This window comes from Pongo abelii, chromosome 9, assembly GCF_028885655.2.
Source record: "Pongo abelii isolate AG06213 chromosome 9, NHGRI_mPonAbe1-v2.0_pri, whole genome shotgun sequence".
Taxonomy (NCBI): domain Eukaryota; kingdom Metazoa; phylum Chordata; class Mammalia; order Primates; family Hominidae; genus Pongo; species Pongo abelii.
In genome coordinates this window covers 122,624,131-122,639,061 of record NC_071994.2, presented here as the reverse complement: position 1 = coordinate 122,639,061, position 14,931 = coordinate 122,624,131, and the positions used below count along the sequence as shown (strand labels likewise).

General features: G+C 43.0%; 1 protein-coding gene and 1 pseudogene across 48 annotated transcripts in view; both read right to left on the bottom strand.

The window, feature by feature from the left end:
* The window catches only part of LOC129048798 (uncharacterized), a 163,639-nt gene that overhangs the window by 127,413 nt on the left and 21,295 nt on the right, over positions 1 to 14,931 (bottom strand). For 16 of the 48 annotated variants that reach the window (XR_010135610.1, XR_010135593.1, XR_010135590.1 and 13 more), the window contains one exon: positions 3,545 to 3,638. The exons of 16 other annotated variants lie outside the window; for them this stretch is intronic. Coding sequence is in view for 2 of the 32 variants with exons in the window: in XM_063711464.1 (XP_063567534.1) it covers positions 6,265 to 6,620 (356 nt within the window). In the remaining 30 variants the exon portion in view is untranslated. Of the gene's footprint in view, positions 1 to 3,544; positions 3,639 to 4,822; positions 4,941 to 5,166; positions 6,621 to 14,931 lie in introns of those variants that run through there. 16 more of the 48 variants (XR_010135592.1, XR_010135606.1, XR_010135571.1 and 13 more) reach the window with 4 other exon arrangements.
* LOC103891929 (hippocampus abundant transcript-like protein 1) lies at positions 12,131 to 12,614 on the bottom strand (annotated as a pseudogene).

The window sequence follows — 14,931 nt, the reverse complement described above, 5'->3', positions numbered from 1 at the left end:
TCTGATATCTAGAGGCTTCCTCGGGAAGGGCATGGGGATCTCCGTGAGATGTGGGGACTTTCACTGGCCAACCAAGAAATCCACACAGCGTCCGGGGACCTGTGACACACATCCCTCCCGCCTCCTCAACCTGATGTCCCTCTCTGAATCTGCAGCTTTCATGCTGTGAAGGTGTCTTTACATGTGAAACAAACAAACCCCAAGTCAAGAGTAAATCATCTCATTTACTGGTGAGAAAATGTTGGAGCTGGAGTCTTTCAGAGAGTCCTGGCCAGGCAAGAGGGCCATCAGCTTTCTTTGGCTCAACAGGGGCTCTCAGCCTCAGGACACTCTCAGGCCTGGAATGTCCCCAACGCACTCAAGGAGAAACATGTCCTGTGCAGACCCACAGGAGGCATCTTTGCCCGGCACAAGGAAGAGCTGGGGTCAGTGGGACCTGTGGATGTAGACACATCATATGGAGGGTGGGTAGGACCAATGTGGCAGCTCCATGGAGGCCAAGTGTAGCTCTGCACCAGGAAGGGGCTGTGATGGCTGGAGGTGCCCAGCAGTGCAGGCGGGGAGTGCCTGGCAGTGGTGTGGCCAGGTGAAGGCCACCTGCCAAGTTTGCAATAAAGCAGTTTCCTGAATTTGGTGAGAACATGGACTAGAGGACCCTAGCCTCTTCCCCCTTTAGGGCTTCACTTCAGTAAGTCTTAAAATTAGAGTGTGGTGGCTCACGCCTGTAATCCCAGCACTTTGGGAGGCCAAGGCAGGAGGATCACTTGAGGTCAGGAGTTTGAGACCATCCTGGCCAACATGGAGAAACCCTGTCTCTACTAAAAAAATTAAAAAATAAATAAATAAATAAAAATTAAAAATTAGCCGGGTGTGGTGGTGCACGCCTGTAATCCCAGCTACTTGGGAGGCTGAGGCAGGAGAATCGCTTGAACCCAGGAGGCGGAAGTTGTGGGCCGAGATCATGCCACTGCACTCCAGCCTGGGTGGCAGAGTGAGGTTCAGTCTCAAAAAAAAAAAAAAAAAAGAAAGTATTAGAGGTTGGTGCAGTGGCAGGCACCTGTAATCCCAACTTCCTGAGAAGCTGAGATGGGAAGCCCCCCCTTGAGCCCAGAAGTTTGAGGCCAGCCTAAGCAACACTGTGAGACCTTGTCTCAAAAAAATAATAAAAACAATAATTCTTAAAATAAGCTGACTGGGCTGAAATCATGTATTTGTACAACAAACATTAAGGACCTAAATGCACCTGGCTCTGTGCTAAGCTATAAAAGACACAAGCCCCTAACTGAAGGGGTCCACAGTCCAATAAGAGGGAGGAATCAATTTCAGTGCAGTGATCAGCACTATGAGGAGGGAAAGTTGTGGAAGACACCAGTGGGGGTTCCCCAACATGCATTATCTTCTTCCTTCTCAGCAATGGGACCCATAAACTAGAACTGAAATGTGTGATCCAGAAGAAAGACTCTATTTCCCAGTTCCATTGCAGTGAGATGGGCCTATGTGATTAAGTTCTGTCCAGTGGGATATAAGCACAAAGTAGTATGTGTAATTTCTATGAAGGGCTCTAAAAGACAGAAAGTGTGTCTTTCTCCCCACTTTCACCTTATGCTAGCTGGAATGTGGAGTTGATGGCTGGAACTGGAGCAGCTATTTTGTACTATGAGATAGATGGAAGTTGTGTGTTACAAATGACAAAGCACAAGATAGGAGCCTGAGTCCTTGGTGATGGTGGAGCTGTCAGGGCAGCCATGGACAACCTTATTTAAGTGACTGTTATTGGGCTTTTCTGCATTCATCGCTAACTAAACCTAAAACTACCTTAAAAAGAAACTGCAGGCCAGGCACAGTGGCTGATGCCTGTAATCTCAGCACTTTGGGAGGCTGAGGCGGGTGGATTGCTTGAGCCCAGGAGTTCAAGACCAGCCTGGGCAAGATGGCAAAACCCCATCTCTACAAAAAATACAAAAATTAGCTCGGCATGATGGCACACGCCTGTAGTCCCAGCTACTCAGGTAGCTGAGGTAGGAGGATCCATTGAGCCTGGGAGTTTGAGGCTTCAGTGAGCCAAGATCACACCACCACACTCCAGGGTAACAGAATGAGACTCTGTCTTCAAAAAAAAGAAAAAAAAAAGAGAAGCTGCTACTTAACACTGCTGAATCATACACTTAACAATGGTTAAGATTGTAATTTATGACTTTTTAACCACAACTTTTTAAAAGAAGCCAAAGGTCAAATTAATAGAGATAGAAAATAGAACGGTGGTTGCCAGGGGCTGTGGGGAAAGGGAATGGGGAGTTATTGTTTAATGGGCACAGAGTTTTGGTTTTGCAAGATGAAAACAGTTCCATGGATGGGTGGTGGCGATGGCAGCACAACAGTGCGAATGTACATAATGCCACTGAACCGTATACTTTTTTAAAAATAGAGATAGGGTTTCACTATGTTGCCCAGGCTGGTTTCAAACTCTTGGGCTGAAGTGATCCTCCCCTCTCAGCCTCCCAAAGTGCTGGGATTGCAGGTGTGAGCCACTACACCCAGCCTGAATCGTACACTTAAAGGTGGCTGAGATGGTAAATGTTATATTCAGTGTATTTTATCACAATATTAAAGAAATAGAAGAAGCCAAGGCACCAGGAAACTCTTTGGGGTGGTTACCTTTATCAAAACTCATCAAACTGTGCACTTAAAATAGGTGAATTTCATTGAATATAAATTATACCTTATCAAAGTGCTATAGGAACACATATGTACGGCCCTTTTGCTAGGCGAAAGCGGCTTCCCAGAGGAGGAGTCATCAGTAAGAATGCAAAAAGCAGCCTCTACTATTTTGCAAACTAATTGCAAAAAAAGAAATTTTATGTTATTTCTTCTATACTCTGCAAAATCAGGGAAAAGGGAGAGGAAGCCATCGTGGGTTCAGTCTGAGGACAGGACTTAGCCCCCTCTAGGTTAATACACAACTGTTGGTGGATATAACAGCTCTTAGAGCACACAGGCCCATCCGAAGAATCCCTGATCCAGTCAATATTTATTCAAACATTTATTAGGTGCACACTCCATGCCAGGCCTTGTGTGGGGTAATGAGACTAGAACAGTGGATGGTACAGACAATCTCTTGTTCTATAACATTTATATTCTCGTATGGGAGTTGGATATTAAGCAAGTAAACCAATCAATAAATCAAATAATTATAGATTGGGATCATTTATATATAGAAGACAATAAAGAATAATAAGTGACACGGCCAGGCACAGTGGCTCACGCCTGTAATCCTAGAACTTTGAGAGGCCAAGGTGGGAGAATTGCTTGTGACATAGTGAGACTCTGTCTCTAAAAAATAATAACAATATTAAGTGACCTATTAGTTAGGGTGATAAGGGAGAGCCCAAGGGAGTGTCCTTTGAGCTGAGACTTCAAAGGTGAGAACAAGCCAGCCATTGGAAGAGCTGCAGGAAGCACAGCCAGATGGAGGGAATGGTAAGGAGTGGTCCATGATGTTACTGAGGAGGCAGACAAGAGCCGGATTCAATAGGAGCCTTGGAGGTCATGGTGAAGAGTTTGAATTTTATTGTAAGGGTAACAGGGAAGTGTTGAAGGATGTGATCTGGTCATATTTTTATAAGGTCCCTCTTGCTGCTCTGTGGAAACATAAAGGAGAATAACAGTAGAACAAGAAATCAGGAGGATATTGCTGTGGTCCTAAAATAGATGACAGCAACTTTGACAAAAGTTGTAGTGGTTAAGATAGACAGAAGTGGTGACTTCAAGATACATTTAGAGTTAAAACAGAGAGGACTGGGGAAATCTAAATAAGGTCTGTGGATTTTACCAATATGAATTTCCAGTTTTGATACTGTACTCCAATTATACAAAATGTTGCCATTGGGGGAAACTGGGTGAAGGGTACATGAGACCTCTAACCTCTGCAACCCAAGGGTACAGACAATACCTCTCTGTACTATTTATGCGATTTCTTATAAATCTATAATTTACTTTAAATATTTTTAAATATTTTAAATTTTCAACACAACCCAAAAAAAAAGATGGCAAATATTTAACTCCAGAGGGAGAAGAAAAGAATGCTCATAACAGGTTAGATGGATTTACTGTGAATAATATTTACACAGTCATACTGATATAAACATTCACTTTAGTCTGAATGTTTGTGTTACCCAAAATTCAAAATTCATCTTTTGAAATCCTAAACCTCAAGGTGATGATATTTGGAGGTGGGCTCTTTGGGAGGTGATTAGGTCATCAGGGTGAACCCCTAATGAATGAGATTAGTCTCCTTATAAAAGAGGCCCCATAGAGATCCCATACTCCTTCCACTACATGAGGCCACAGCAAGAAGACGCTGTCTATAAATCAGAAAGTGGGCCCTCAACAGATACTAAGTCTGCAGCATCTAGAGCTTAGACTTCCCAGCCTCTAGAACTCTGAGAAACAAATTTCTGTTGTTTATAAGCTGCCCAGTCTGTGGTATTTTGTCATAGCAGTATGAATGGACTAAGGTAACACTAAATAGGGATTTTAACCAAAAATTATGATGATGATATATTGGAGGATGGGAAAAGGTTAAGTGTATATATTTGGTGAAGGAGAAAATGGGCATATAAGAAAGCTAAAACCACATTTTCCATAGTTGAAAGTCAATAGAGGCCAGGCACAGTGGTTCACACCTGTAAACTCAGCACTTTGAGAGGCCAAGGCAGGTGGATCACTTGAGGTCAGGTGTTCGAGACCAGCCTGGCCAACATGGTGAAACCCCGTCTCTACTAAAAATACAAAAATTAGCTGGGTGTGGTGGCACATGCCTGTAATCCCAGCTACTCAGGAGGCTGAGGCAGGAGAATCACTTGAACCCGGGAGCTGTAGGTTGCAGTGAGCCAAGACCGTGCCATTGTACTCCAGCCTGGACAACAAGAGCGAAACTCCATCTCAAAAAAAAAAAAAAAAAAAATGTCAATAGATCATACTTAACACTGAAAAAATCAAGAAATAGTTCTATATATATAAAATATACTTTATATACTTTTATATGTTACATACTTTATATATATATACTTTATATATATATACATATATATGAGAGAAATTTTTAAACATAGAAGTAAATAGCAGAAGAAATAGCTAGAGTTGAGAGGGTTGCTTTGGGGAGTAAGAATTTAGGATGGAGTAACAGACTGCTTTTATATTATAAAACTAGTAATACTTTTTTGTCCCTATAAATGTATTGGTTTGCTAAACAATATAAATTAAATACATCTAAAGAAATACATTAAATGTTTGGCAAAAAAAAAAAAACCCCACAGGACTTGCTAACTGGTGGTTTGGATGTTTCAGGGATGGGTTGAGAGGAAGTGAGAAGGAATCTAGGATGATCCTTGGGCTCTTGCTTGAACAAGTGGATGATGATGACATCTGTTGAGAAAGAAAAGGCTGGGGGAGCATTGAGGTGGGAAAGCAGATATATTAAATCTGTGATGTCCATTAGATATCCAAATGGAAGCATCAAGAAAACAGCTGGATATCCCAGTCCTGAGCAAGAGATAAGAGGTCCAGGCTAGAAATAAAAGTATGCTGGAAATTATTATTTGGATGGTAGACATCGACCATGGGACGAGTAAGATCATGCAGGCAGACATGACAGAGGAATAATTCTATAATTCTAGGCCCAGAGTAGAATCTGAGACACTCCAATATTTAGGCTTTTGAGGGTGCAAAAGAGATTAAAGAGCAGTCAGTGAAGGAAGAGGAAATCCAGGGGTCTGTGGAGCCAAAGAAGGGAGAGTTTTGAAAAACAGTGATCAACTGGGTCAACTGCTATGAAGTCAAGTAAGATGAGGACCAATGCACTGGTGACTATGGTAGCTAGTCTCCAAAGATGGCCTCCTGTGTAAACTGGGCCCCTGGGTAATCCCTTCTGTTGAATCTGGCATGGCCTTGTCTTGCTTATGACCAACAGTATATAGTAGAAGTCACATGGCATGACTTCCAAGCCTGGCTCATAAGAAGTCTTGCAGCTTCCACCTGGTTCTCCTGGAATGCTCACTCCTGGGACACTCTCTCCTGGAACCCAGCTGCCATTCTGAGAAGCCCAAGCCACACAGAGTGGCCACATATAGGCACTCAAGTTGCCAGTACAAGCTAAGCTCCCACCCAACAGCCACCATCCACTGCCAGCCATGTGAGTGAGCCATCTTGGATGTCCAGCTCAGCTGAGGCTTCAGATGACTCCAGTCCCAGCTGTTGACTGCAACCTCATGAGAAACAGACCCCAAGAAGAATTTCCCAGCTGAGCCCAGTCAACCACAGAAGTATGAGACATAATAAATTGTTGTGTAAAGATACTAAATTTTGAGGAGGTTTATTACACAGCAATAGGTAGCCAGAATAGTGACTTTGACAAGAGTCACTTTTGACGGTCCAGTGGTAACAGGAGCCAGGTTGGAAGTGGGTTAATGAGAGTGAATGAAGAGTGTAGACTTCTTTCTCAGGAAGTGTGGCTGTGACTGATGTGGGAATTGGAGTCCAGGAGAGTCCGTTTATGTTGAAGATGGGCAATACCAGAGTATGGCTGTATGTTGATGGTGATGATGCCTGGAGACAGGGAAAGACTGATGAAGAAGAGGGAGAAGAAAGCGAAGAATTAGAGTCTTTGGAAAAGCAAGAGCTAGAAATAAAGGCAAAGAAAGGTGGGTGCAGCAGCTCATGCCTGTAATCCCAGCACTTTGGGAAGTTGAGATGGGATGATCACTTGAGGCCAGAAGTTTGAGACCAGCCTGGGCAACATAGCAGGACCCCACCTCTACCAAAAAAAAAAAAAGTTATTTAAAAAAAAGTTAAAGAAGATGAGTAAGGAAGTGGAAATTTTGTGAAGTTGAGGTTTCTTGGCTTTTCATATAAGTGGTCTCTCCTTTCTCAAGGAAGTATATGGCAAAGTCATCAGCCGAATGAGACGGTGGGAATATGGAGGGGAGGCAGGGGAAGGTTTGATAAAAGGAGATAACATAAAATAGGCATATCAGAAAGTGGGAGTGGTAGCAGAATTCTAAAAATAGCCTCCTGAGATTCCACATCCAATGCATGGAAACTGAATGTGATGAGATTTTATTTCCATGACTGTGTTGCGTTATATGGCATAGCTGATCCTCAAAGAGAGAGAGAAGATGATCTGGGTAGTCATAATTGAATCACATGAGCCCTTAAAAGCAGAGAAACTTCTCTGGCTAGTGGCAGCAGAGGGCCTCCGGGAACATCAAGGAACCAGGCAAAAGGTACCCACGGAGCCCCTTGAGCTCCCTGCTTTCTCACAGCTTCTGGAGGTCCCAGATAAGTCCCTCTCGGATTTCTACCTCTGCAGTTTGCATCCTGAGCTCTCTGAATTCAAGTAATTTTATTTATGATTGGATCCAAGGGTTGACCTGGATGTTTGACAGGAACTGGATTGTATCCTGTCTACATCTGGAATCCAGACTGGAATCCAGAAATCAAACTGGGTGTTCAACAGGAACTGAACTGGATCTAGTTGGAGACCTCAGGAAAGCACAATTTTAGGACAGAATTTAGATTGTCAGAATCTAAGGAATCTAGGACTCCTCCATCTAGAACTCCAGCTAATTTTATGTTCAGAAATTATGGGCCCAGAACCTGTGCCTTTCTAGAGAAACAGGTGTACCTCAGGAAGATTAGCAGAATGATAGCAACCACAATGGGGAAGTTTTATTCGAGATGAAATATTATTTGGGCTGAGCACAGTGACTCATGCCTGTAATCCTAGCACTTTGGGAGGCCGAGGCAGGTGGATCACTTGAGCTCAGGAGTTTGAGACCAGCCTGAGCAACATGGTGAAACCCTGTCTCTACAAAAAATACAAAAATGAGCTGGGTGTAGTGGTGTGCACCTGTAGTCCCAGCTACTTAGGAGGCTGAGATGAGAGGATCACTTGAGCCCAGGAGGTCGAGGCTGCAGTGAGCTGTGTTTGTGCCACTGTACTGCAGCCTGGGCAAAGAGCAAGACCCTGTCTCAAAAAAACAAAAAAGAAAGAAGAAATTATTCATTTATGTGTGCATTAGAAAAAAAGGGGGGGATCTTGAAGGCCTCAGAAACAATGAGATACACTTTTATTAGTATACAGAGGTTTCTAAAAGACAGAATGACTTTTTTTAAAGTAGGCCCTCTAAAGGAATCTCTACTGCCTACTAATGAAAAATTATTCCGAACTCACTAACCTCTGTGATCTCTTGCTCTTTTTAAAATTTTTCAATTTATTTTAATTTTTAATTGACAAATAACAATTATACAGGCTGGGCATGGTGGCTCATGCCTGTAATCCTGGCACTTTGGGAGGCCAAGGCAGGAGGATAGCTTGAGCCTGAGTTCAAGGCTCCAGTGAGCTATGATGGCTCCAGCCTGGGCACTCCAGCCTGGGCAACACAGCAATACCCTGTCTCAAATAATAATAATTATTATGATTATTGCATACATCCATAGAGTACATAGTGATATTTTGATACAGATAATGTATGCTGATAAGATCAGGATAATTAGCATATCCACCTCAAACATTAATCATTTATTTGTGTCGGGAACATTCAATATCCTCCTTCTAGCTATTTGAAACTATAGAGTATATTGTTGCTAACTATAGTCATCCCGCAGTGCTATAGAACAGGGTTCCCCAGCCCCCGGGCCATGGACCTGTACCAGTCCGTGGCCTATTAGGAACCCAACAACACAGCAGGAGGTGAGCAGCAGGAGAGCGAGCATTACCACCTGAGCCCCACCTCCCGTCACATCAGCAGCGGCATTAGATTCTCACAGGAGCGTGAACCCTATTGTGAAATGTGCAAGCGAGGGATCTAGGTTGCACGCTCCTTATGAGAATCTAACTAATGCCTGATGATCTGAGGTGGAACGGTTTCATCCTGAAACCATCTGCCACAGCCCCTCACCCAGTCCATGGAAAAACTGTCTTCCATGAAACTGGTCCCTGGTGCCAAAAAGGTTGGGGACAGCTGCTATAGAACACTAGAACTTATTCCTCCTGTCTAGCTTGTAATTTTGTATCCTTTAAGAAGTCTCTCTATCCCCACCTTCCCTCTACCCTTCCCAGCCTCTAATATCCTCTGTTATCTACTTTTTGCTTCTATGAGATCAACTTTTTTTTTTTTTTTTTTTTTTTTTGAGACAAAGTCTCGTTCTGTTGCCCAGGCCGGAGTGCAGTGGCGCAATCTCAGCTCACTGCAGGCTCCATCTCCCGGGTTCACACCATTCTCCTGCCCCAGCCACCCGAGTAGCTGGGACTACAGGCACCCGCCACCACGCCCAGCTAATTTTTTGTATTTTTAGTAGAGACGGGGTTTCACTGTGTTAGCCAGGATGGTCTCGATCTCCTGACCTCGTGATCCACCCGCCTCAGCCTCCCAAAGTGGAGATCAACTTTTTTTAGCTTCCACATATGAATGAGAACATGCAGTGTTTAACTTTCTGTTCCTGGCCTATTTCACTTAACATAATATCCTCCAGTTCCACCCACATTGCCATGAATGACAGGATTTCATTCTTTTTATGGTTGAATAGTATTCCATGGTGTTTTTATACCACATTTTCTTTATCCATTCATCTGTTGTTGGACACCTAGGCTGAGCCCATATCTTAGCTATCATAAATAGTGCTGCAATAAACATGGGGGTGCAAGGTGTCTCTCCAATATAATGATTTTTTTTCCTTTGGATAAATTCCCAGTAGTTGGACTGCCAGATCATATGGTAGTTCTATTTGTAGTTTTCTAAGGAACCTCCACACTCCCCACAGCATAATGGTTATACTAATTTGCATTCCCACCAACAGCGTATGAGTTCCCTTTTCCCTACATCCTTGCCAGCATTTGTTATTTTCCGTCTACTTGATAATACTCGCCCTAACTGGGCGAGATGATAACTCATTGTGGTTTTGATTTGCATTTCCCTAGTGATTAGTGATAGTGAGCATTTTTTATGTTTTTGTGTGTCTTCCTTTTTTATCATAAAAGTTGTTTTTTGTTTTTTGGATTTTTCTGTTAATACCTTGTTATGCCAAGTACAATGGCTCATGCCTATAATCTCAGCACTTTGGGAGGCCAAGACAGGTGGATTGCTTAAGCCCAGGAGTTCTAGACCAGCCTGGGCAACATGGTGAAACCCCATCTCTACAAAAAATACAAAAATTAGCCGGGAGTGGTGGCACACGCCTGTAGTCCCAGCTGCTTGGGAGGCTGAGGTGGGAGGATAGCTTGAGCCCAGGAGACAGAGGTTGCAGTGAGCAGAGACTGTGCCACTGCACTCAGCCTGAATGACAGAGTGAGAGCCTATCTCAAAAATTTAAAAATACCTTCATTACATTTATAAAAACAAGATTTACACAGCACCCCATCAAAAATTAAAACCCCTGGCCGGGCATGGTGGCTCATGCCTGTAATCCCAGCACTTTGGGAGGCCAAGGCAGGTGGATCGCTTGTCAGGAGCTCAAGGCCTGCCTGACCAACATGGTGAAATCTCACCTCTACTAAAAAAAATACAAAAGCAGCCAGGCATGTTGGCACACGCCTGTAATCCTAGCTACTGGGGAGGCTGAGGCAGGAGAATCGCTTGAACCCAGGAGACAGAGGTTGCAGTGAGCTGAGATCGCGCCATTGCACTCCAGCCTGGGCAACAAGAGCGAAACTCTGTCTAAAAAAAAAAAAAAGTAAAACCCCTTACAAATATCTATATATATTTCATATCCATAAAACTTTCAAAGGAGTGCTCTGTTAAAGGTGGGCCCTAGCTAGCAGTCCATTTACTGGTGCAGCAAAATACATATAAATTTGTAGTTTTTTTTGTCCACAAAACATCTCAAGAAATTATCAAGACATTCATTGTGAAACTGAGCTTCATAAAACCACAATATTTTGGAAAGGAATTTGAGTGCAGCATTCCATGAGATTCAAAAGTCAGATAAACAGATTGAAATAAAGATTAATTGAAAACAAACACATACCGCAGAGCAGTTAAGGCAGGAGTGTGACGGATGAGAAAAATTGCTTGAGATGCAGGACATGGGAGACATGGGAAGGAGCAAATCATAATAATGCATTGTGAGTCTGAACTTGGATATAAACTCTACTAGTATCTACTTACTAACTCTCATTCTCGCTTAGGAATTTCAAAATTTTAAAAACTTTCTTGGAAGCACCCTCCACTTTCTATACTGCCACCAGAATGCTTGAGGGGTTTTTTTCCTTCTGTAAAATTACCTTGGATCCTATCAGGTTACTAAGTTCATAAATCTGAGTTGCAAGTTCTACATGATTTAAATTTATAAGAAAAAGCTCTTTCATAAAATAAAGGTAATCACTATTCAATATTATTAATGTCCAGAGATGTATATATGTTGAATTTCATTCTAGCCAAGAATAGGAAGTAGAGAAAGTAAAAGGAGAGTAAAACTAGGTTTTCATTTGACCTTTGAACAAAGGCAACAGATCCCTGAGTGACTCTTAAGAGTGGCCACTTAGCACCTATGGACTCATTAAGAGAAACAAGAAGAAAGAAAATAAGAAGGGATTCTTTATCTGAAATCTTGCCAAATATGGCAGTCCCCCACCAATCCTGCACCTTCTGCTGGAAAGGGCGTGGAAAGACTGTTGTCACTCTTACTTCAGAGTCATTACAGAAAAGCCATCCTTTCTCCCAGAGATATGACTTTTCTATTTGAGTTTTACCTTGAGAGTTGCACATTATTTGCAGGGAAGTATTCCAAACCTTACCTTATTCTAATGTACGAACAGAAAGAAAGGGAATAGGAGGAGGGAGAGGAGGAAGGGGAGGCTAGAGCGAGTATTTACAAAACTTGGCCCTCCCATCCAGCACCACAAAGTCTCCACGTGGTGTGGTTCCCACCTGGCTCTCAGAGATGGGATCCCCTTTTTCTGCCTAGTTATATTTCAGTGCACTGATTCTCAGGCTCCTTGAACAAAGAGAGCTCCCAGATGCTGCTGTCTTGCAGCAGTGGCTCACTGTCCTCATCACTGCCCCATTCTGGGATGTTGGTCGGGCTGCCACTGCCACTGCTGCTATGTTTTTGAACTCCCCTGGCTTTCCTGTATTCAGGGATGTATAAGGCAACCAGAAAGGACATAGGAACTGTACATGCCCAGATAAAAATGGCAGGCCTGGGATGACAGATCCCTGCAGGGTAACATCGTTAGTATTCAATTTCGGGCCCAACCGTGTCATTTCCACACGAAACATGTAGAATATGAAGCCATACAGTGCTGGCCCCAGACCATTGCATAGTCCTCTTATTCCAGTTACGATCTCCTAGGCAACTCCTTGCCGATCTGACTCTGCATTCGGAGAGACAAAGGCACTGATTACTGGAAATGTGATGGTGAACATGGTAGCCACAGTCCCCACTGACCACATCATCCAGGCTTGAGATCCAAAAGCATACTGGGCTAACTGGAGTCTCTGGAAGCCCATACCAAGGAAGACAATATTCTTATTCCCTAATGATCTCATCAAGATGGTAAGAAAGACCATCTGAGCTATAACAAACAGAATTTCTACCATAGCTATGAATGCCGCAATTTCAACAGATCCAAAACCTATGACCTGCCTGAGATTAAAAAAAAAAAAAAAAAAAAAAAAAAAAACTTAAACACTGTCCTGCTTCAGGAAGGCATGCAAGAAACATGATGCAGGTTAGTAAGACAGTAGAATTTTTTTCCAACTTTCTTCAGTGATGCAAAAGAGACAGCTTGTTTCCAGGAAATCTGAACTCCCCAGGAAACTGTCTGATTTTCTCAGACAGAGATTCCAGAACAGCCACTAAGATGAAGCAGCTGTCCAGAGAGCAAGCCTTGCAGCAACCAGCCCGAGGCTGTCTCCACGGCTGGCAGAAAGGTGTGTTCCGATGGCCGGGCTGTTGCCCAGAGGAGCTATAAAGGTGGCTGAGGCCCAGCCATGAGCAGTACTTTGCTCTGCTCCTGAGTGACATCAGCTACACAAGTAAACATCACAGAGAACGGGACTGAGAAGACACCAGACACAGAAATCATCGCAAAATACCACCATGGGCTGATCCTCATTAGTGGGACTGGGGAGCAGGGAAAGAAGACAGTGCAGAGGAGAAATTGTTTCTTGCTCCACACATTGGCTAGGGCACATATGAGCGGGGAACTGGGAAGAGAACAGGCCCTTTACGCCTCGAAGGAAACCATGCCTAAGGAACGTGTTGAGGAATTGTTTCATGCAGAACAGCCAACACTGGAGGCATCAGCAGGCCCCAGGAAGGAAGGAAGATAGCAGTGGCAGCATGGTGTCCATGTGGTCTTGGAGCTACTGATCCACCAGACTCCTGCCTGGGGCTCCCGGGGGCTCCATGCTTACTCCACGGCCAGGCCCATGCCAGCTGGGGGTACTTGGGGACCACCACGACACCACGCAGGTGGTGGCAGGGCCTGCACCTTCCTGAGCAGTGAGGCTGAAGCCAAGGAGGAAGCTCTAGGAGCTGCTGCACTGAGCACACCCATCCAGGCTCTCTCTGGACTCTGTATGTCTTTTGAGAAATGTCTGTTCAGATCATTTGCAATTTTTTAATTGTATCGTCTGGTTTTTTGCTATTGAGATACTTCAGGTCTGTGTATATTCTGAACATTAATCCCCTGTCAGATAGATAGTTTGCAAATATTTCCTCTCATTCTGTAGGCTGTCTTTTCAATTTGTTGTTTCCTTTGCCGTGCAGGAGCTTTTTAGTTTGAGATAATCCCATTTGTTTATTTTTGCTTTTGTTGCCTGTCTGTTTGAGGTCTTATTCATAAAATATTTTCCCAGGCCAATATCCTGAAGGGTTTCCCCTATGTGTTTTTCTAGTAGTTTTATCATTTCCAATCTTACATTTAGTTCTCTGATCCTGTTTGTGTTGGTTTTTTTATACGGTGAGAGGTGGGGGTCTAGTTTCATTCTTCTGCATATGGATATCTAGTTTTCCCAGCACCATTCATTGAAGGGACTGACCTTTCACCAGTGAGTGTTCTTGGTAACTTTGTAAAAAATCAGTTGGCTGTAGATATGTGGATTAATTTCTGGGTGCTCTATTCTGTTTCATTGGTCTATGTGTCTGTTTTGTAGGCCAGTACTATGCTGAGTTGCTGCAGCTTTGTAGTATATCTTGAGGTCTGGAAGTGTGATCCCTCCGGTTTTGTTCTTTTTGTTCCAGATTGATTTGGCTATTCAGGATATTTTGTGATTCCATACAAATTTTGGGATTTTTTTTCTATTTCTGGGCAGAATGTCATTGGTATTTTGATAGGGATTGCATTGAAACTGTAGATTGCTTTGGGTAGTATTGTCATTTCAACAATATTAATTCTCCTGATCCATGAACATGAGATATCTTTTCATTTGTAACTTCTTCAATTTTTTTCATCAGTATTTTGTAGTTGTAAATGTGATTGCCTTCTTGATTTCTTTTTCAGCTAATTTGTCATTGGTGTATAAAAATGCTACTAGTTTTTTATATTAATTTTGTATCCTGCAATTTTACTGAATTCGTTTATCAGTTCTAAGAATTTTTTTGCTAGAGTTTTAAGGTTTTTCTGTACAGAAGATCATGTCATCTGCAAAGAGGGACAATTTGACTTCCTCCTTTCCAACGTGGATGCCCTTTATTTCCTTTTCCTTGCCTAATTGCTCTGGCTAGGACTTCCAGCACTATATTGAATAGGAGTGGTGAGAGTGAGCATCCTTGTCGTGTTCCAGTTCTTGAGGAAAAACTTTCAGCTTTTCCCCATTCAGTAAAATGTTAGCTGTGGGTTTGTCATATATGTCCTTTATTATGTAGAGATACTTTCCTTCTATACCTAATTTATTGAGAGTATTTAGCATAAAGTGATGAATTTTATCA